The following is a 22,381-nucleotide window of genomic DNA, read 5'->3' as shown; positions in this document are numbered from 1 at the left end:
GAGTCTCGCTAGGATTCAAATGGCAGCGCTTTTAACACATGACAGTTCATGTATTCTATCTAAACAAGACATGACAACCACTGGAACCGCTGAGGAGCCATGTCCCTGGATATCATCTCAATCATTCTGCAGCCAGGAGCATCTCAGTGAGGAGCTACGAGGTTAAGCACCAACGTGACGGACGGGACTGAATAGACATCATTATTGGGTCCCACCTACCTGAAGCAGCCTATTCGATCCACTGTCATCACTGACTGTCTTTGGGCTAGGGCGGTAGTCTTCTGCTCTGCACCGTCTCTCTTCCCTGGCTCTCTGTTTGCTACAGAACCGCCAAGACATCCACTGGCTCAGTATACAAGCAGTACACCACTTTTGCAAATTAATTCGTCAGCACTTGATTTATTGTGACAGTGTACTGAGGTGAAAACGCGCCTTTTAGCTTTTGACGTTCATAAATTACCGTTGCAACGCATTCAGAACATTGGAGGTTTGGAGCGTCAGCGGTGTTCTATCTATACACGCGAGTTCCATCGCTTCTCCAACCTCTTTCGTCAACCCGGAAAGGACTTCTTGCATTTGAGAGCTGGATATGTTGAGATTAACGTAAAGGATGGATCTAATAATATCTGTTTTGGGGATCCTGACGCTGTTACTGGAGGGCATCAGTTGCCAAGGAGTGTACGGTAAGTGTGCTTCTTCCTCCAACAGGTTGCAAGGAACGTGACCTTGTAAGATTTGCGCCCATAATTGCAACTTTAATGGGGGTTGGGGCCACAAAAAAAATCGGAACTCATCTTGGGGGGCTGCAGTGGTTCATGGGTCTGTAGTTCTACAGCCAATTTTCTGCAATTCTACACATTTTGCCATAGGGTGGAGACAATTTTTTGCAGTTTTTAACATGATATCGAATTATCAATTAGATCCCGGTTGGTAGTTTGAACATGCTTAATACATGTTTACATAACAATGCTTTACATAACAATATATGTGTTTGTGTTGCCCAAACACATTTTGAAATTGTACCTTTTTATTTCGATTATTCTAACTCTTAACAGTAAATTGATTCCCAGACTGAGTTCCCCCCAATAAGGGAATTGATCAGCAGGCCTACACAAGGGAGGGGAGGGGTCACGGGCTGCATTCTAGCCACCAGTGCATTCAGATAGAAACATAGTGTTGCACAAGGAGTTGAAATGTATTTTTTTTAACCAGGCAAGTCAGTTAAGAACAAATTCTTACTTTCAATGACAGCCTAGGAACAGTGGGTTAACTGCCTTGTTCAGGAGCAGAACAACAGATTTTTACCTTGTCAGCTCAGGGATTTGATCTTGCAACCTTGCAGTTACTATTCCAACACTCTAACCACTAGGCTACCTGCCAAATGAATGACTTATAGAAGAGAGAGCCACGAGCTGTCTATCAACCACTGGTTAGTGACCCGCACCAGGTTATTGAACAGCGAATATATCACCAACTGTCAAATTCCCATAAACTCCATCACAAATGATTTCTGGTGTTCTAATATACTGTAGCTAAAGGATTATCACAGTCGATTGGTTTCCTTTGTTGTTGGTGACGATATGATATGTAGATGTTGATGCATCTTGAGGGCTTCTATGTACTGCCAAAATAAAGGAGCCGCCAGAACAGCTTCAAAGCATCTTGGCATAGATTCTACAAGTGTCTGAAACTCTGTTGGCAGGATGCGAACATTCCTCCAAAATAAATAGCCAAAATAATGGGCAACTTGGCCTTTTAATACATGACCCTAAGTATGATGGGATGTTACTTGCTAAATTAACTGAGGAACCACACCTGTGTGGATGCACCTGCTTTGTATCCCTCATTTACTCCAGATGTTCCTTTATTTTGGCAGTTATTTGTATCTTACCCATGTGTATAATGTGTTACGTTTCTAGATTCAGACAATGTCGCCGTCACTATGGATCGCATTGAGCGTCTCTTAAATGTCAAGATCACTTTTATGTATATAAATTTAGTATTCACCAACATTAATGCTATTTAAATAATGTACTGTATAAGCATATCACACGCACGCACGCACGCACGCACGCACACACACACACACACACACACACACACACACACATACACACACACACACACACACACACACACACACACACACACGCACACACACACACACACACACCTCTATATCATCGACTGTATCCTTATGTAATACATGTATCACTAGCCACTTTAACTATGCCACTTTGTTTACATACTCATCTCATATGTATATACTGTACTCGATACCATCTACTGTATCTTGCCTATGCTGCTCTGTACCATCACTCATTCATATATCCTTATGTACATATTCTTTATCCCCTTACACTGTGTACAAGACAGTAGTTTTGGAATTGTTAGTTAGATTACTTGTTGGTTATTACTGCATTGTCGGAACTAGAAGCACAAGCATTTCGCTACACTCGCATTAACATCTGCTAACCATGTGTATGTGACAAATAAAATTTGATTTGATTTGATTTTATTTGATTTGACACACACACACACACACACACACACACACACAGAGGAGTGTTCAACCAGTGGCACTGATGCTGCCTGGGCTGAAAAGACATGTGTGTTGACAGCAGAGGTGCACTCACTGTTCTATGGTAATAATATGAATCATATGAGTGAGTGAAGCCACCTCACCCCGAGCAGAGCTGGATACATGGGGGCAGACACCACTGACCTGCAGCTGTTGCTACCAGTGGCAGTGACCTGAGAGAATATTGTAGACCAGAGTGAAAGCTCTGGTCATACTAGGGGTTCAAGACTGTTTGATGGATATTGGTGGTAAGCAGGCATGCTGTGTACTAGTGGCATTATCCAGATTAGAGGTTCAGTCAGACTGAAAGTGAAAACAGGTCTTAAGAAATGTTTGCAAATGTATTAAAAATAAAAAACAGAAACACCTTATTTACATAAGTATTCACACCCTTTACTATGAGACTCGAAACTGAGCTCAGGTGCATGCTGTTTCCATTGATCATCCTTGAGATGTTTCACAACTTGATTGCAGTCCACCTGTGGTAAATTCAATTGATTGGACATGATTTCGAAAGGCACACACCTTTCTATATAAGGTCCCACAGTTGACAGAGCATGTCAGAGCAAAAACCAAGCCATGACGTCGAAGGAATTGTCCGTAGAGCTCCGAGACAGAATTGTGTCGAGGCACAGATCTGGGAAAGGGTACCAAAAAAAGGTGTGCAGCATTGAAGGTCCCCAACATTCCTAAATGGAAGAAGTTTGGAATCACAAGACTCTTCCTAGAGCTGGCTAGTCGGCCAAACTCGGCAATTGGGGGAGAAGGGCCTTGGTCAGGGAGGTGACCAAGAACCCAATGGTCACTCTGACAGAGCTCCTCTGTGGAGAAGGGAGAATCTTCCAGAAGGACAACCATCTCTGCAGCACTCCACCAATCAGGCCTTTATGGTAGACTGGCTAGATAGAAGCTACTCCTCAGTAAAAGGCACACAATGACATCCCACTTTGAGTTTGCCTAAAGGCACATAAAGGACTCTCAGACCATAAGAAACAAGATTTTCTGGTCTGATGAAAACAAGATTGAACTCTTTGGTCTGAATGCCAAGCGTCACGTCTGGAGGAAACCTGGCACCATCCATACGGTGAAGCATGGTGATGGCAGTATCATGCTGTGTGGATGTTTTTCAGCGGCAGGGACTAGGAGACTAGTTAGGATCGAGGGAAAGATGCAAAATACAGAGAGATCATTGATGAAAACCTGCTCAAGAGCACTCAGGAACTCAGACTGGTGCAAAGGTTAACCTTCCAATAGGACAACGACCCTAAGCACACAGCCAAGACAACGCAGGACTGTCTTTGGGACAAGTCTCTGAATGTCCTTCTTGAGTGGCCCAGCCAGAGCCCGGACTTGAACCCGATCGAACATGTCTGGAGAGACCTGAAAATTGCTGTGCAGTGACGCTCTCCATTCAGCCAACCAGACAGAGCTTGAGAGAATGGGAGAAACTCCCGAAATACAGGTGTGCCAAACTTGTAGCGTCATACCCAAGAAGACTCAAGGCTGTAATCGCTGCCAAATGTGCTTCAACAAGGTACTGAGTAAAGGGTATAAATACTTATTTAAATGTAGTATATACAATTGAAGTCGGAAGTTTACATACACTTAGGTTGGAGTCCTTAAAACTCGTTTTTCAACCACTTCACAAAATTCTTGTTAACAAACGATAGTTTTGGCAAGTCGGTTAGGTCATCTACTTTGTGCATGACACAAGTAATATTTCCAACAATTGTTTACAGACAGATTATTTCACTTATTATTCACTGTATCACAATACCAGTGGGTCAGAAGTTTACATACATTAAGTTGACTGTGCCTTTAAACAGCTTGGGAAATTCCAGAAAATTATGTCATGGTTTTAGAAGCATCTGATAGGCTAATTGACATAATTGGAGTCAATTGGAGGTGTACCTGTGGATGTATTTCAAGGCCTACCTTCAAACTCAGTGCCTCTTTGCTTGACATCATGGGAAACTCAAAATGAATCAGCCAAGACCTAAAAAAAAAAAATGGAGACCTCCACAAGTCTGGTTCATCCTTGGGAGAATTTTCCAAATGCCTGAAGGTACCACATTCATCTGTACAAACAGTACGCAAGTTTAAACACCATGGGACCACGCAGCCGTCATACCACTCAGGAAGGAGACGCGTTCGGTCTCCTAGAGATGAACGTACTTTGGTGCGAAAAGTGCAAAGCAATCCCAGAACAACAGCAAAGGACCTTGTGAAGATGCTGGAGGAAACAGGTACCAAAGTATCTATATCCACAGTAAAACAAGTCCTATATCAACATAATCTGAAAGGCTGCTCAGCAAGGAAGAAGCCATTGCTCCTAAACCACCATATAAAAGCCAGACTACGGTTTGCAACTGCACATGGGGAAAAATATCTTACTTTTTGGAGAAATGTCCTCTGGTCTAATGAAACAAAAATAGAACTGTTTGGCCATAAATACCATTGTTTTGTTTGGAGGAAAAAGGGGGAGGCTTGCAAGCAAAATAACACCATACCAACCGTGAAGCACAGGGGTGGCAGCGTCATGTTGTGGGGTTGCTTTGCTGCAGGAGGGACTGGTGCGCTTCACAAAATAGATGGCATCATGAGGAAGCTAAATTATGTGGATATTTTGAAGCAACATCTCAAGACATCAGTCAGGAAGTGAAGCTTGGTCGCAAGTGGATCTTCCAAATGGACAACAACCCCAAGCATACTTCCAAAGTTGTGGCAAAATGGACAACAAAGTCAAGGTATTGACTCACAAGGCCCTGACCTCAATCCTATAGAACATTTGTGGGCAGAACTGAAAAAGTGTGTGCAGGCAAGGAAGCCTATAAACCTGACTCAGTTTTACCAGTTCTGTCAGGAGGAATGGGCCAAAATTCACCCAGTTTATTGTGGGAAGCTTCTGGAAGGCTACCCAAAACGTTTGACACAAGTTAACCAATTTAAAGGCAATGATACCAAATAGGAATTGAGTGTATGTAAACTTCTGACCCACTGGGAATGTGATGTAAGAAATAAAAGCTGAAATAAATTATTCTCTCTACTATTATTCTGACATTTCACATTCTTAAAAAAAAGTGGTGATCCTAACTGACCTAAGACATTGAATTTTTACTTGGATTAAATGTCAGGAATTGTGAAGAACTGGGTTTAAATGTAGTTGGCTAAGGTGTTTAAAAAAAATGTGTAAACATTTCTACAAACCTGTTTTCGCTTTGTCATTATGGGGTATTGTCTGTAGATTGATGAGAAAAAACAAAGCAATTTAATCCCTATTAGAATAAGGCTGTAGAAAAAGTCAAGGGGTCTGAATACTTTCCAAATGCTCTATATAAATCAAATCAAGTTGTATTTGTCACATGCGCCAAATTCTTACAAGCCCTTAACCAACAATGCAGTTCAAGGAAAAGAGTTAAGAAAATATTTACTAAATATACTAAACTAAAAAAATAAAATCAAGAGTAACACAAGAAAATACATACCAATAACGAGGCTATATACAGTGGGGTACTGGTACCGAGTCAATGTGCTGAGGTACAGGTTAGTCAAATTAATTTGTTTATGTAGGTTGGGGTAAACTGACTATGTATAGATAATAAACAGCGAGTAGCAACATTTTTTGGACCTTCCTCTGACACCCCCTAGTATATAGGTCCCGGATGGCAGGAAGCTTGGCCCTAGTGATGTACTGGGCCATACGCACTACCCTCTGTACCGCCTTGCGGTCAGATGACGAGCAGTTGCCATACCAGGCGGTGATGCAACCGGTCAGGATGTTCTCGATGGTGCAGCTGCAGAACTATTTGAGGATCGGGGGATCCATGCCGAATCTTTTCAGTCTCATGAGTGGGAAAAGGTGTTGTCTTTGGTGATGTGGACACCAAGAATCTTGAAACTCTCAACCCACTCCACTACAGCACTGTTAATGTTAATGAGGGCCTGTTCGACCCTCCTTTTCCTATAGTCCACAATCAGCTCCTTTGTCTTGCTCACACCACACTGCCAGGTCTCTGACCTCCTCCCTATAGGCTGTCTCATCGTTGTCGATGATCAAGCCAACCACTTGTGTCGTCAGCAAACTTAATGATGGTGTTGGAGTCGTGCTTGGCGACGCAACCATTGGTGAACAGGGATTACAGGAGGGGTCTAAGCATGCACCACTGAGGGGCGTGGCAGATGTGTTGTTGCCTACCCTTACCACCTATTGATGGCACGTCAGGAAGTCCAGCATCCAGTTGCAGTGGGAAGTGTTTAGTCCCAGGGTCCTAAGCTTAGTGATGAGCTTTGTGGGCAGTATGGTGTTGAACATTGAGCTGTAGTCAATGAACATCATTCTCACAAAGGTGTTCCTATTGCCCAGGTGGGAAAGGGCAGTATGGAGTGCGATTGAGATTGAGTCATCTGTGAATCTATTTGGGCGGTATGTGAATTGGAGTGGGTCTAGGATTTACAGCATGATGATGTAAACCCTATGACCAGCCTTTCAACGCACTTCATGGCTACCGACACGAATGGTAATCATTTAGGCAGGTTGCCTTCACTTTCTTGGGCACAGGGACTATGGTGGCCTGTTTGAAACATGTAGGTATTACAGACTCGGTCAAGGAGAAGTTGAAAATGTCAGTGAAAACACATGCCAGTTGGTCCATGCATGCTTTGAGTACACATCCTGGTTATCCGTCTGGCCCGCAGCTTTGTGATTTACCCCTTTTCTCCCCAATTTCTTTGTGGTATCCAATTGTTGTAGTAGCTACTATCTTGTCTCATTGCTACAACTCCCGTACGGGCTCGGGAGAGACGAAGGCTGAATGTCATGCGTCCTCCGATACACAACCCAACCAGCCGTACTGCTTCTTAACACAGCGTGCATCCAACCCGGGAGCCAGCCGCACCAATGTGTCGGAGGCTACACCGTGCACCTGGCAACCTTGGCTAGCGCGCACTGCGCCCGGCCCACCACAGGAGTCGCTGGTGCGCGATGAGACAAGGAGATCCCTACCGACCAATCCCTCCCTAACCCGGACGACGCTAGGCCAATTGTGCGTCGCCCCACGGACCTCCCGGTCACGGCCGGTTACGACAGAGCCTGGGCGCGAACCCAGGGACTCTGATGGCACAGCTGGCGCTGCAGTACAGCGCCCTTAACAACTGCGCCACCCGGGAGGCCCCGCTTTGTGATTGTTGACCTGTCTTGCTCACATCAGCTAAGGAGAGCGTGATCACATAGTCATCCAGAACAGCTGGTGCTCTCATGCATGATTCAGTGTTGCTTGCCTCAAAGCAAGCATAAAAGGCATTTACCTTTTCTGGTATGCTCGCATCACTGGGCAGCTCTTGGCTGTGTTTCCCTTTATAGTCCGTAATAGTTTGCAAGCCCTGCCACGTCCGACCAGCGTCAGAGCCGGTGTAGTAGGATTCAATCTTAGTCCTGGATTGAAGCTTTGCCTGTTTGATGGTTCGTCTGAGGGCATAGTGGAATTTGTTATTATCGTCCAGATTAGTGTCCTACTCCTTGAAAGCGGCAGCACTAGCCTTTAGCTCGATGCGGATGTTGTCTGTAATCCATGGCAGCTGGTTGGGATATGTACGTACAGTCACTGTGGGGACGACGTCGCCGATGCCCTTAATGACAAAGCCACTGACTGAGGTGATATACTCCTCAATGCCATTGGAGGAATCCCATAACATATTCCAGTCTGTGCTAGTAAAACAGTCCAGTAGCGTAGCATCTGCGTCATCTGACCACTTCCTTATTGAGCTCGTCACTGGTACTTCCTGCTTTAATTTCTGCGGTTTTAGTGCCAGCATCGGTTTATAGTGGTAAATAGATGGCTACGAATATTATAGATGAGAGCTCTCTTTGTAGATAGTTTGGTCTGCAGTTTATCATGAGGTATTCTACCTCAGGCAGGCAATAATTCAAGACTTCTTTAATATTAGACATCACGCACCAACAGTTATTGACAAATAGACACACACCCGCCCCTTGTCTTACCAGACGTACAGTAGCTGCTCTGTCCTGCCGATGCATGGAAAACCCAGCCAGCTCTATATTATCCGTGTTGTCGTTTAGCCACGACTCGGTGAAACATAAGATATTACTGTCCCGTTGGTCAGATAGTTTTAATCGTAAATTGTCCAGTTTATATTCCAATGATTGCACTTTGGACTATTATACGGAGGGTAGTTTTGGCTTGCCTACTCACCGGCAAATTCTCACAAGACACCCTGCCCTCCTCCCCCTTTTTCTCTGTCTTTTCTTCACGCGGATGACGGGGATTTGGGCCTGGTCTCGAGAGCGCAGTATATCCATCCTGTTGTACTCATTAAAGAAAAAATCTTCATCAAGTTCGAGGTGAGTACTCGCTGTTCTGATGTCCAGAAGCTCTTTTCAGTCATAAGAGATGGTACAGTTGCTTGGGAGCCCTTAAAACAGGAGCCATCCCCTCCGGCGCCATTATGTTATATACCTTATCACTGGGTATCATACACTCAATGTGACTGGTGCTGTATGATACTATTTTACGTTGCTACTGCCGTTGACCAATGAGGAAGCTGCTGTCAGACTATAGGGGGTCAAGTAGAGACCACCCTGATCGGGAGGTAGAAACCGGACGCATCCCGTTTTCAAGGGAAATGGACAGAGAGCCTGTGACGTGACTTCCGCTTTTGGACGTTAACAAGACAACACTCCATCTTAACTCCTCCTCCACATTTACTGGATTGGTTGAACAGTGCAGAAGACAGTTTTTCTTTTCTCGTCAGGACCAGAAAGAAAGAAACGCCACTCAGTAGTTCATTTAATCTGATTGTCTGAAGGTTCCATGATTTTCTCCACACAGGGCATCTGAACACAAAATACATTTAGATAATTTACATAAACACGTGAGTGTTTTATTTAACTTTTGTACACCCGTGGTGTTCCCGGTCATGACCGGTCATTAGAAATTAGTGGGTGAGTCTACAATTAGTGTATAAAATTGAGTTCAGGCACATGGCCATTCATCAGATGGACACACTTCTTCTCCCAGACCCCCACATGCATGTGTGTTTGAACACACACACACACACACACACACACACACACACACACACACACACACACACACACACACACACACACACACACACACACACACACACACACACACCTCACTCCCCACGGGAACCTTTCCCCAATAATATCTTTACCCCACGGGAACCACACGTGTTGGCATTCTCACAAACAATTACAACATTGTTTCAATAATATATAGAACATTTATCGCAGCTCTGGTATATAAAGCTTTTTTGAGGCCTGCTCACAATTCATTCTGTGGCAGCGCAATGACCAAACGATATACTGTATGTGAGGCTCTTGATCACTTCTTTGATCATGACACTGGTGAGGAGGAGAGAGTCCTTGTTAAACTTTGACACAAAGTAGTCTGTGATGAATAGCGCAATATGTTTCATCTGAGTATTTGTTACAGTCAAAATAATCCATACATTGTGTTTTTTGTAGTTGTCAAAAACGAGTTGTATGAGCTCAGGTCAATGATGCCTACAGGCAATAAATAGCCACTAGCAGTTCACAACTTGTAATGTTCACAAGACCTTAAGTTGATAAAAAGATCTTAACACAACGTTAGGTGATAATATATGTAGTATTATGGATTTATAATCCGCTATAATGGGGCAGTCATTTTGGACCGGGAACACAGCATTAATTAACATGAAACAAACACAACAGGAGGGTTAAATTGGGCTATGGCATGGTATGGTGTGAAAGAATCCCACACACTGACACAAGAGATTGGCTTCTTTTGTTATCACATTTGCACATGTTTTTACCATATATTACAGTATAAAAGCCTATTCAAGACCTATTCACTATTCAAGACCTTTATAACACTGTCAATTTACCATCAGGATATTCTAAAGCCAATTACCTAATCCAAGAAATACACAAGCTCTCTCTCTCTCTTACCATCAGAATTAATCAAACGCATGCCATAGCAAAGCTATTAACTCATAGGCCTTATAGCATTCTGCCATGTTGTGAGCATGCACTCCATACCCATGTAAATCAACAGGCAGATCCTCACTCATTAAATAAATCATGTCCCATAATGCTTGTTATGGAGCGCAGGGAGACTTCCTCCATGAGACTGCAAGCCTGCCAATTGACGTCAACACTGAACTGTAGACCTCGGTTGAGAGAGAGAGAGAGAGAGAGAGAGAGAGAGAGAGAGAGAGAGAGAGAGAGAGAAGCCCTTGATGAAATTGTTTGTGCTCTTGTCTCTTTCGGTAAAGACAGAACAGAGGGAAAGAAAAGGGGTGATGACCAACCCGATTCCCCAGGGCAGAGCGGATGGGCTCATATATAGTATCCCCCATTGGGTAATGAGCTATCACATGCCAACAATAGAGAGAGAGAAACAAACAGTTGAAGTCAAAAGTTTACATACACTTAGGTTGGAGTCATTAAAACTTGTTTTTCAACCACTCCACAAAATTCTTGTTAACAAACTATAGTTTTGGCAAGTCGGTTAGGATATATACTTTGTGTATGACACAAGTCATTTTTCCAAAGAGTGTTTGCAGACAGATTATTTCACTTATAATTCACTGTATCACAATTCCAGTGGGTCAGAAGTGTACATACACTAAGTTGACTGTACCTTTAAACATCTTGGAAAATTCCTGAAAACGATGTCATGGTTTTAGAAGAGTCTGATAGGCTAATTGACATAATTTGAGTCAATTGGAGGTGAACCTGTGGATGTATTTCAAGGCCTACCTTCAAACTCAGTGCCTCTTTGATTGACATCATGGGAACATCTAAAGAAATCAACCAAGACCTCCACAAGTTAGGTTCATCCATGGGAGCAATTTTCAAACACCTGAAGGTACCACATTCATCTGTACAAACAATAGTGCACATGTATAAACACCATGGGACCACACAGCCGTCATACCACTTAGGAAGGAGATGCATTCTGTCTCCTAGAGATGAACGTACTTTGGTGCAAAAAGTGCAAATCAATCCCAGAACAACAGCAAAGGACCTTGTGAAGATACAGGAGGAAACAGGTGCAATAGTATCTATATCCACAGTAAAACGAGTCCTATATCGACATAACCTGAAAAGATCTTACTTTTTGGAGAAATGTCTTCTGGTCTGATGAAACAAAAATAGAACTTTTTGGCCATAATGACCATCGTTATGTTTGGAGGAAAAATGGGGAGGCTTGCAAGCCGAAGAACACCATCCCAACCGTGATGCACGGGGGTTGCAGCGTCATGTTGTGGGGGTGCTTTGCTGCAGTGCACTTTGCTTTGCTGGTGTACTTGACAATATAGATGGCATCATGAGGAGGCTAAATTATGTGAATATATTGAAGCAACATCTCAAGACATCAGTCAGGAAGTTAAAGCTTGGCCACAAATGGGTCTTCCAAATGGACAATGACCCCAAGCATACTTCCAAAGTTGTGGCAAAATGGCTTAAGGACAACACAGTCAAGGTGTTGGAGTGGCCATCACAAAGCCCTGACCTCAATCATATAGAACATTTGTGGGCAGAACTGAAAAAGTGTGTGCGAGCAAGGAGGCCTACAAACCTGACTCAATTACACTAGCTCTGTCAGGAGGATTGGGCAAAAATTCACCCAATTTATTGCGGGAAGCTTGTGGAAGGCTACCCAAAATGTTTGACTCAAGTTAAACAATTTAAAGACAAATACTAATTGAGTGTAGAGGTCGACCAATTATGATTTTTCAACGCCGATACCGATTATTGGAGGACCAAAAAGGCCGATACCGATTAATCGGCCAATTTTTATTTATTTATTTGTAATAATGACAATTACAACAATACTGAATGAACACTTATTTTAACTTAATATAATACATCAATAAAATCAATTTAGCCTCAAGTAAATATTGAAACATGTTCAATTTGGTTTAAATAGTGCAAAAACAAAGTGTTGGAGAAGAAAGTAAAAGTGCAATATGTGCTATGTAAGAAAGCTAACGTTTCAGTTCCTTGCTCAGAACATGAGAACATATGAAAGCTGGTGGTTCCTTTCAACATGAGTCTTCAATATTCCCAGGTAAGAAGTTTTAGGTTGTAGTTATTATAGGAATTGTAGGACTATTTCCCTCTATACCATTTGTATTTCATTAACCTTTGACTATTGGATGTTCGTATAGGCTCTTTAGTATTGCCAGTGTAACAGTATAGCTTCCGTCCCTCTCCTCGCTCCTCCCTGGGCTCGAACCAGCAACACATCGACAACAGCCACCATCAAACCAGCGTTACCCATGCAGAGCAAGGGGAACAACTACTAGAAGGCTCAGAGCGACTGACGTTTGAAACGCTATTAGCGCGCACTAACTAGCCAGCCATTTCACTTCGGTTACACCAGCCTCATCTTGGGAGTTGATAGGCTTGAAGTCATAAACAGCGCAATGCTTGACGCACAACGAAGAGCTGCTGGCAAAACGCAAAGAAAGTGCTGTTTGAATGAATGTTTATGTGCCTGCTTCTGCCTACCACCGCTCAGTCAGATACTTAGATACTTGTATGCTTGTATGCTCAGTCAGATTATATGCAACGCAGGACACGCTAGATAATATCTAGTAATATCATCAACCATGTGTAGTTAGCTAGTGATTTTGATTGATTGTTTTTTATAAGATAAGTTTAATGCTAGCTAGCAAATTACCTTGACTTACTGCATTCGCGTAACAAGCAGTCGACTTGTGGAGTGCAACGAGAGAGAGGCAGGTCGTTATTGCGTTGGACTAGTTAACTGTAAGGTTGCAAGATTGGCTCCTCCGTGCTGACAAGGTGAAAATCTGTCGTTCTGCCCCTGTACGACGCAGTTAACCCACCGTTCCTAGGCCGTCATTGAAAATAAGAATGTGTTCTTAACTGACTTGCCTAGTTAAATAAAGGTATAAAAATATTTTTTTTAAATAAAAAAATGTTCAAATCGGCACCCAAAAATACAGATTTCCGATTGTTATGTTATTGAAATCTGCCCTAATTAATCGGCCATTCCGATTAATCGATCGGCCTCTAATTGAGTGTATGTAAACTCTCTACTATCGTTCTGACATTTCACATTCTTAAAATAGAGTGAGTGAGTTAGTGAGTGAGTGAGTGAGTGAGTGAGTGAGTGAGTGAGTGAGTGAGAGTGAGAGAGAGAGAGAGAGAAATCCTTGGTGGCTTTTTAGAAACATTCACAAGGACTTAAGACCAGTGTCCCACAGATGCATATGCGTTTTGTTTTGCTGGATTTCTTGCTGACATTTTCCGTACTTGACGCACATGTGCTTTTCAACTCTCTAAAAGCTAGCTAGTAGGAGTCTGTGTGTGTGTACTTCCGTTTGTACCACTGCACGGTAAAGCAACACACAAGTTTAAAATAATGTGTGTGCTACACAGAACGCACCGCAGCCTACTGCATCACACCAAATGTAGCTCTGCTGACTGTTCCACTGACAATGAATGACTTCAGACCGGAACGCAAAGAGTTTGATGCATCTTGTGGACATGAGGCGTAAGACAACTAAAGGCTCATAACCCCCTATCCTCACTCCCCCCCAGCTTATAATATGTGCATGACAATGAGTGACCGCGTCAGGGCTATATGCTAAAACAGGACAGTAGCTTGTAAACAAATACTTTTATGTGATGTGAATGTATGCGTTCATACACCGTAGATCATGCTCCATTATGTCGGGAAGAGCGTCTGGCAAGGATGCAGCTCTTCAAAGCAGTATAAAATACACCTACAGTATGGGGATGTCTCCAGAGAAATGGGTTTGAATGGAACATTGAAGGTTGCCAAATGTCCATACTCAGTATTCTATTAATATGGAAAATGGGAAGCATTTGGGAAGAATGACATGCCATGGAAAAAAACGGACAAGAATTGCACAGTCAGGTATGCCACAATGAGTGTGATGATTCTCTACCACGATACAAGATACCTTTCAAATCATGTATAATTTGTTATGACGATACTGTACATCATTCTATGACCTGAAGTATTCTGTTGGCTTTTTAGAAGTCAGTCTGACTCTGTTTCAGTGTCGATATGATCTTGTAGCAGTCTGAGATGATTAAATGGTTCAGCCATCATTATTGAGGGCTCATGATGGCCAGTAGAACTGCTGGGCTGCAGTACACTATAGTCTCTCGCTCTCTCGCAATCTCTTTCTGTGTCTCTGTTGCTCTCTCATTCTTCTCAACCTCTGTTAAAGGTCCCCAAAGTACACACATCCCTGGGAAGTCCTTTTCAGTTCGCTGCAGCTTGCGACTGGAACGAGCTGCAACAAACACTCAAACTGAGTCTTCATTAAAAGACTCAATCATGGACACTCTTACTGACAGTTGTGGCTGCTTTGCGTGATGTATTGTTGTCTCTACCTTCTTGCCCTTTGTGCTGTTGTCTGTGCCCAATAATGTTTGGAACCTGTGCTGCTGCCATGTTGTGTTGCTACCATGTTGTTGTCATGTTGTGTTGCTACCATGCTGTGTTGTCATGTGTTGCTGCCTTGCTATGTTGTTGTCTTAGGGCTCTCTTTATGTAGTGTAGTCTTTTGCCATGATGTGTGTTTTGTCCTATATTTTTATTTAATGTTTTTTTATTTTGAATCCTCACTGCAGGAGGCCTTTTGCCTTTTGTCAGGACGTCATTGTAAATAAGAATGTGCTCTTAACTGACTTGACTAGTTAAATAAAGGTTCAATTAAAAATTCATTTAAAAAAACAACTTTTCACTAGTCTTCTTTTGGTCTTGAGAGGTACAATAAGTTTCCTGTACCTCTGTTGGGACTGTCATCTTCCATTTCAAGTCATAAACTACAAACTCCCCAAAACTCTCAAGTAGCAATTACTTAATGTGTGGTACATCTAAAGGATAACAAGAAATATGTCCTTCTTTTCTTGTTTAGAGGAACATGACTCTGTATGACATGATGATAGGATAATGTAGCTGTGCATTAAAGTGAAAGTAGCATCTTCATCTGGAGATCAGTTTGTTCACTTTGCATCACAGTCTCTGAGCTTTGAGATGCTCCCTCCTGATCTTGTCCCTCCATTGCGCCACAGAAGCAATTGAAATCCCCACCACCTCTTTCCCTATCTTGCGTTGCTATTGAAGTCCCTACGATTCCTGGGGTTTCTTTTCATGAGGCTTGGTTCAGACGCTTGGACTTCTAAGCTATGCAAATGCCTCCGCCAGTGAAACTAAAGCCGTCTTTGTTGGTTCTCAAAAGCCTCCTCCACAGAGTCCTTTATCAATTCTTTTGAATCTGGACCTTCACATTTCCCACCCTAATGAGATAACATTACTCGCTTTCTCTCTTGGACGTTATCTCTCTCTCTGTTGTTATCCTTTGCTCTCTGTCCCTGTCAATCTGTCATTAAATGTTATTTGTCACATGCGCCGATGACAACAGGTGTACACTTTACAGTGAAATGCTTAGTTACGAGCCCTTTCCCAACAATGCAGAGTTAAAAAGTAAGATGTCTCTCTTTTATCTGTCATTATCATTCTCTCCCTTTCCCCCTCTCTCCATATCTCTCCTCCCTCCCTCTCTGTCCCCCTGTCTGTACACTCAGCTGGCACAGAGCCCAGGAAGTGTGAATGGGAAAGGGGTGATAGAGAGTAAGAGAGAGGGGGCATGAGAGAGAGGGAGAGGGGGCGGGGTGAGGGATGTTCTGTACAGCAGAGAGACAATTTGGAGCAGTGGAGTGGTGGGTGTATTGGGTACTGGTGTCACAGCCGTTGAAAGAACTGGACCAAGGTGCAGCGTGGTGAGCGTCCATATTATTTTATTTAGAAAAGACGCCGAACAAAACAATAAACAATGCAAAACAAACCTGGAAGCTAAAGGCTATGTGCCATAAACAAAATCAACTTCCCACAAAGACAGGTGGAAAAAGGGTATGGTATGGTTCTCAATCAGAGACAACGATAGACAGCTGTCCCTGATTGAGAACCCTACCCGGCCAAAACATAGAAATACAAATAATAGAATATAGAATACCCACCCCAACTCACACCCTGACCAAACCAAAATAGAGAAATAAACAGGATCTCTAAGGTCAGGGTGTGACAGTACCCCTCCCCCCAAAGCTGCGGACTCCGGCCGCAAAACTTAAACCTATAGGGGAAGGTCTGGGTGGGCAGGTGCAGGACACAGACCCCGCGCCACCACTGGCTCACCCCACTTTGGTGGCACCTCTGGTGCGGGGACCCTTGTCGCCGACCCCGGACTGGGGTCCCTCGTCGCCGACCCCGGACTGGGGTCCCTCGTCGCGGGCCCCGGACTGGGGTCCCTCGTCATGGGCCCCGGACTGGGACCCCTCGTCGCGGGCCCCGGACTGGGACCCCTCGTTGCGGGCCCCGGACTGGGACCCCTCGTTGCGGGCCCCGGACTGGGACCCTTGTATCGGGCCCCGGATTGGGCACCGTCGTTGTGGGCCCCGGACTGGGCACCGTCGTTGTGGGCCCCGGGCTGGACACCGTCGTTGTGGGCCCCGGGCTGGACACCGTCGCTGGAGGCTCCGGACTGGACACCGTCGCTGGAGGCTCCGGACTGGGGACCGTCGCTGGAGGCTCCGGACTGGGGACCGTCGCTGGAGGCTCCGGACTGGGGACCGTCGCTGGAGGCTCCGGACTGGGGACCGTCGCTGGAGGCTCCGGATTGGGGACCGTCGCTGGAGGCTCCAGACTGCAGGCCGTCGTGGGAGGCTTCGTGCCATGGATCATCACTGGAGGCTTCGTGCCATGGATCATCACTGGAGGCTTCTTGACATGGATCATCACTGGAGGGAGGAGACGTATGGGCAGTCTGGTACGTGGAGCTGCCACAGGGCTCACCAGGCTGGGGAAACAGACAGAAGGCCCTGTCCTTGGCAGAGGCACCGGACACACTGGGCCGTGGAGGCGCATTGGAGGTCTCGAGCTAGGAGCCTGCACAACCCGTCCTGGCTGGATGATTACTATGGCCCGGCACATGCGGGGCGCAGGCACAGGACGCACTGGGCTGTGCAGACGCACCGGAGACACAGTACGCAGAGCCGGTGCAGAATATCCTGGGCCATAGAGACGTACTGGCGGCCAGATGCGCTGAGCCGGGCACCCTCCGACCTGGCTGGATTCCCACTCTAGCCCGGCCGATTCGGGGCGCTGGAAGGTAGCACACCGGGCTGTGCACGCGCACTGGAGACACTGTGCGATCCACCGCATAACACGGTGTCTGACCAGTACGACGCTCGCCACGGTAAGCACGGGGAGTTGGCTCAGGTCTCCAACCTGACTCAGCCACACTCCCCGTATGCCCCCCCCCAAAACATTTTTTGGGGCTGCCTCTCGGACTTCCTTGCTAGCCGTGTCCCTTCGTAACGCTGCCGCTCTGCTTTTGCTGCCTCTAGTTCCTCCCCTTGGACGGCGATAGTCCACAGCCTGCCTCCAGGGTCCCTTACCGTCCAGGACCTCCTCCCAAGTCCATGAATCCTGAACATGCTGCTCCTCCTTACCACGCTGCTTGGTCCGTTTGTGGTGGGAAGTTCTGTCACGGCCGTTGAAAAACTGGACCAAGGTGCAGCATGTTGAGCGTACATATTATTTTATTTAGAAAAGACGCTGAACAAAACAATAAGCACTACAAAACAAACTGTGAAGCTAAAGGCTATGTGCCATTAACAAAGTCAACTTCCCACAAAGACAGGTGGAAAAAGGGCTACCTAAGTATGGTTCTCAATCATAGACAACGATAGACAGCTGTCCCTGATTGAGAAGCCTACCCGGCCAAAACATAGAAATACAAATAATAGAATATAGAATACCCACCCCAACCCACACCCTGACCAAACAAAAAAATAGAAACATTCAAAGCAATCTACGGTCAGGGCGTGACAATTACTGAAACATGCAAACTACAAACATATAACCAGTTAAAGAAAATGAATACATGACAACTAGATACAAATATTTTACAAAAAATAATTAAACCTGACAACTGATCTATACCAGTGGCGGTCGGCGCTGTTTAAGATGAGGGAAGATTTTTTTTAAAAATGTATGAGCATGGCCTTATTTCTTTTACAGCATATTGGATGATTGTCATTCATATTCCATTCACCCAGTTCAATGTAACATCGATAAGTTTAGGCTACTACATGACACTCACATTTTCCCTATACCCATCATGAAGTTGCTACAACCTAGTCTATGAATGAAAGTTTACAACATAGGTGAACAGGTCGAGATAGTTTTAAATAATCAGGGTCACAGACAGTGACACATTCAATACCCCCTTGCACACTCTTGCCTGTATCTAGCTGATCTAGGTTGTAATCGTTAGTCCAACAGTTGCAAATGAGAGTTTCTATTGGACAAATTCAGGTATGTTTAGCCCCGTTTCATTCCATTTGCTTCCAGTTGCTTCCGTTTCTGAACAGAATTGGCAGAATGAATACACCCTTGATCACACACAAACACAGTTCACTTTCATAGAAGCCACATAGAAACAGCATGATCACTTTACTAGTTGTATATATAATTCCTTCACGCAACTATCTACACGTTCTCCTCTCACCTTTTCCCTTCGATTGTGGACTTCAGTGCACAACACATCAGCTGTCTGTGACCATGCAAAAAACCTTTCCAAGCCAAACCTTCATATCATATCCGCTAACAGCTACACACAGCCTACATCCGTGTCACGTCATAGTCAACATAGCTACTACAACTAACACGTTAGTAAACCCGCTACAATCATGCAGTACAGTGTACAGTCAGAGAGCAGTTTATCAGTTACACCGGCTGCCCCGGTGGCAATAAGTTAATAAAACCAAAAGCTTACCTTGCCTTGGAAGAATTCCAGTGTTGGATAGCCTTAGCCAGCTAGCTAACATAGCATCACTCTCTGTTTGAGCCAGGTGTTTGAGTAAACTAGCTAGCTGCATTTGCTACCGAAGTGAAAGTAAAAAAAGAAATACAAGAAACAAATATCTCTCTTGCTTCTTAATTTTGGAAGAAATTAATTTGTTCAAAACTGTTCAACCATTGTCTTTTTCTCTCTTTGAGTCACCTACTCACCACATTTTATCCACTGCAGTTCTAGCTAGCTGTAACTTATACTGTCAGTTCATGCTGCAAGAGTTCTGATAGGTTGGAGGACATCCTCTGGAAGTTGTCATAATTACTGTGTAAGTCTATGGAAGGGGATGAAAACCATGAGCCTCCGACTACACCATGGTGCTACCCTACAGAGTGCTGCTGAGGCTACTGTAGACCTTCATTGCACAACTGTGTGTTTTAATCAATTATTTTGTGACATTTTCTTATGTTTCACAATTTATATTTTTATGAAATTCACTGAGGAGGATGGTCCTTCCATTCCTCCTCTCAGGAGCCTCCACTGGTCTATACCTTTGGTGGGGCCTCAGATTGCTACTACTCTCTCATGCTGGGGAATTTACTCACACAGAATGTCAGCTCTCATAGGAGCCAGTCTTAGGAGATGACTGTGATCTGCAGTGCTGGGAATGCAGGATCCAGATAGCTACCAGTTCATACCTGGTATTGCTTCTAGTCCCTCATCTGATGTGAAAGTTACTCATACTGAATGTCAGCTCACCCAAGACCCAGTCTTTGGAGTGTTCCCTCAGTATAATGTTAGAAAAACAGAAACTAGGTAACAGCCAATCCAGACATGACATGGTAGTCCGTATGTACTTAAAATTGCACTAGCTTTGAGAGGCCTTTTCATATGCTTATTACATCTATATAGAGCAATCTAATTTGATTGGCAATCCAATGACAATACTATACTTCACCTCAACAAACTCTACACATGCCTTTCACGTGCTTATAACAAGTATCATCTTCATAAAGCTATCTCATATAAATGTCAAATCAATACAAAGACTAGTACTTCCCAGCTAACAAAGCTTGTTAGCTGGACAGTTATTCACTCAGCTATAAGCTGAATAGATTCACATCTTAATGAACAGTGGAGATCAAATATAATTGTAAATGCAGGCTAGCCATGCCCATGGTATCATTATTGTTGCATCTGAAATCCCTCTTCTGCACCCTTTAATGTATTATTCTGAATGGATATGTCTGTGCAAACTTGAACTGTCAGGGACTGCATTCAAACGCGTACACTTACAAATCACAGAGAGACAGAGAGTTGATCTCAGGAGGTAGCTAAGTTAGTGTAACAGGGACACAGGACACCCTTTTAGTGATGCTGGAGAAACGCAGGGAGTGGATTAGATGACTCAAACGGCACCACACAGCCTTCGACTGACTGTCACTCCTCCGGCCCACACAGGCATTCTAAGTGCTGCTCCTGTGAAGTGATGTCTGTTGTCATGGTGATGCTAGGCAAGGCACCGCACTCCTATTCTCACATCCCCTGACTTCCCCTTGTTGCCTCGTTCTCTTACTCGTTCCTTCTCTCTCTCCACCTCTCTCTCTCTCTTTCTTTCTCTCGTTCTCTTCCTCCCTCTCTCCGTTGCTCTCTATCGCTTGCTGTTGCATGGCAGGGAATCAATCGCTGAAACAAATGTGAAGTGATTGCGGCCTAAAAGCTCCTCGCAGCAGCAGCAGCCTCCCACATGTGCATTAGCACAAGAGATTGCAGAGAGAGAGAGAGAGAAAGAGCAGAAAAGGAGAGGGGGAGCGGCTTCACCTCCATGTAATTCTTAGTGAGGCGACTAGGGGAAAAGGAAAAGGGCTACTTATCTCTGTAGCGAGTAATGTTTAAGTACTCTTGACAAGCAGGAACAGTGGTGAGGTAAGCTTGTTGACAATGATGCCTTCAGTAGTCTGCCCGCTTCAAACCCCAATGAGAAACAGCTCAGACGCCAGGGGGTTTCACACTGCAACCATCTCTCTCTCTCTCTCTCTCTCTCTCTCTCTCTCTCTCTCTCTCTCTCTCCATTACACAGATATACATTTAATGGCACACACACACACACTCTCTACATGCACTTTGGCAGATTCACTCACACAGATCACGGTGTGGTGTGTGTGTATTATTTATGTAGAGCACTGCTTTCTGATGTAGCAAGATAGACATATTCATGGAGCGTTCATTGTATGATTTATTGCAGCATTCATTTGTTGATTCCTTCACACATCAAACAGTCACTCAGAGACAGGAAGCATGATTCAGAATATGTAACAGGCTCCCAGCTCCTCTCATAAGTGTCTGTGAATGATAATTTTTTAACCTTTATTTAACTAGGCAAGTCAGTTAAGAACACATTCTTATTTTACATTGACAGCCTACCCCTGCCAAACCCTCCCCTAACCCTGGACAATGCTGAGCCAATTTTGCGTTGTGATATAGCCCGGGATGGAACCAGGGACTGTAATGGCGCCTCTAGCACTGAGATGCAGTGCCTTAGACCGCTGTGCCACTCAGGAGCCCATGTGATGGAGGTCTACTAACTGCATGCTCTAAAATGGCACTGAAATGTTTGTTTGATACTCTGTATTCACCACTGCCAAATATAGGCCTAATACCGTAATTGTATGATTTAAAATGTCTTCTCTTCTTTTTGTGTGACAAACCCACTTTGTTCCTAACCTCAGTTTTTCCCAGAAGGCATTTCTCTCTTGGGGATATACTCAGCACCTAATTAGGATAATGGAACACTGCAGGGAAGCGAGGGAACTCTATAGGTTCATGTGGCACACTTACTTCATTGACAATTCACCAGCACTAGACAATGAGCAATTCCTAAATGGAGTCACAATTCTTACAATTTTC

At 44.3% G+C, this 22,381-nt stretch overlaps 1 protein-coding gene across 1 annotated transcript in view; it reads left to right on the top strand.

The window, feature by feature from the left end:
- Window positions 1–542: 542 nt before the first annotated feature.
- The window catches only part of LOC139407848 (MAM domain-containing glycosylphosphatidylinositol anchor protein 2-like), a 338,644-nt gene continuing 316,805 nt past the window's right edge, over window positions 543–22,381 (top strand). The window contains exon 1 of the mRNA XM_071151719.1: window positions 543–683. Within this exon, the coding sequence (XP_071007820.1) occupies window positions 611–683 (73 nt within the window). The 5' untranslated portion in view covers window positions 543–610. The remainder of the gene's footprint in view (window positions 684–22,381) is intronic.

Source organism: Oncorhynchus clarkii, chromosome 4, assembly GCF_045791955.1.
Source record: "Oncorhynchus clarkii lewisi isolate Uvic-CL-2024 chromosome 4, UVic_Ocla_1.0, whole genome shotgun sequence".
In the NCBI taxonomy this organism is placed as follows: Eukaryota; Metazoa; Chordata; class Actinopteri; order Salmoniformes; family Salmonidae; genus Oncorhynchus; species Oncorhynchus clarkii.
This window is presented reverse-complemented; position numbering and strand designations above follow the sequence as displayed.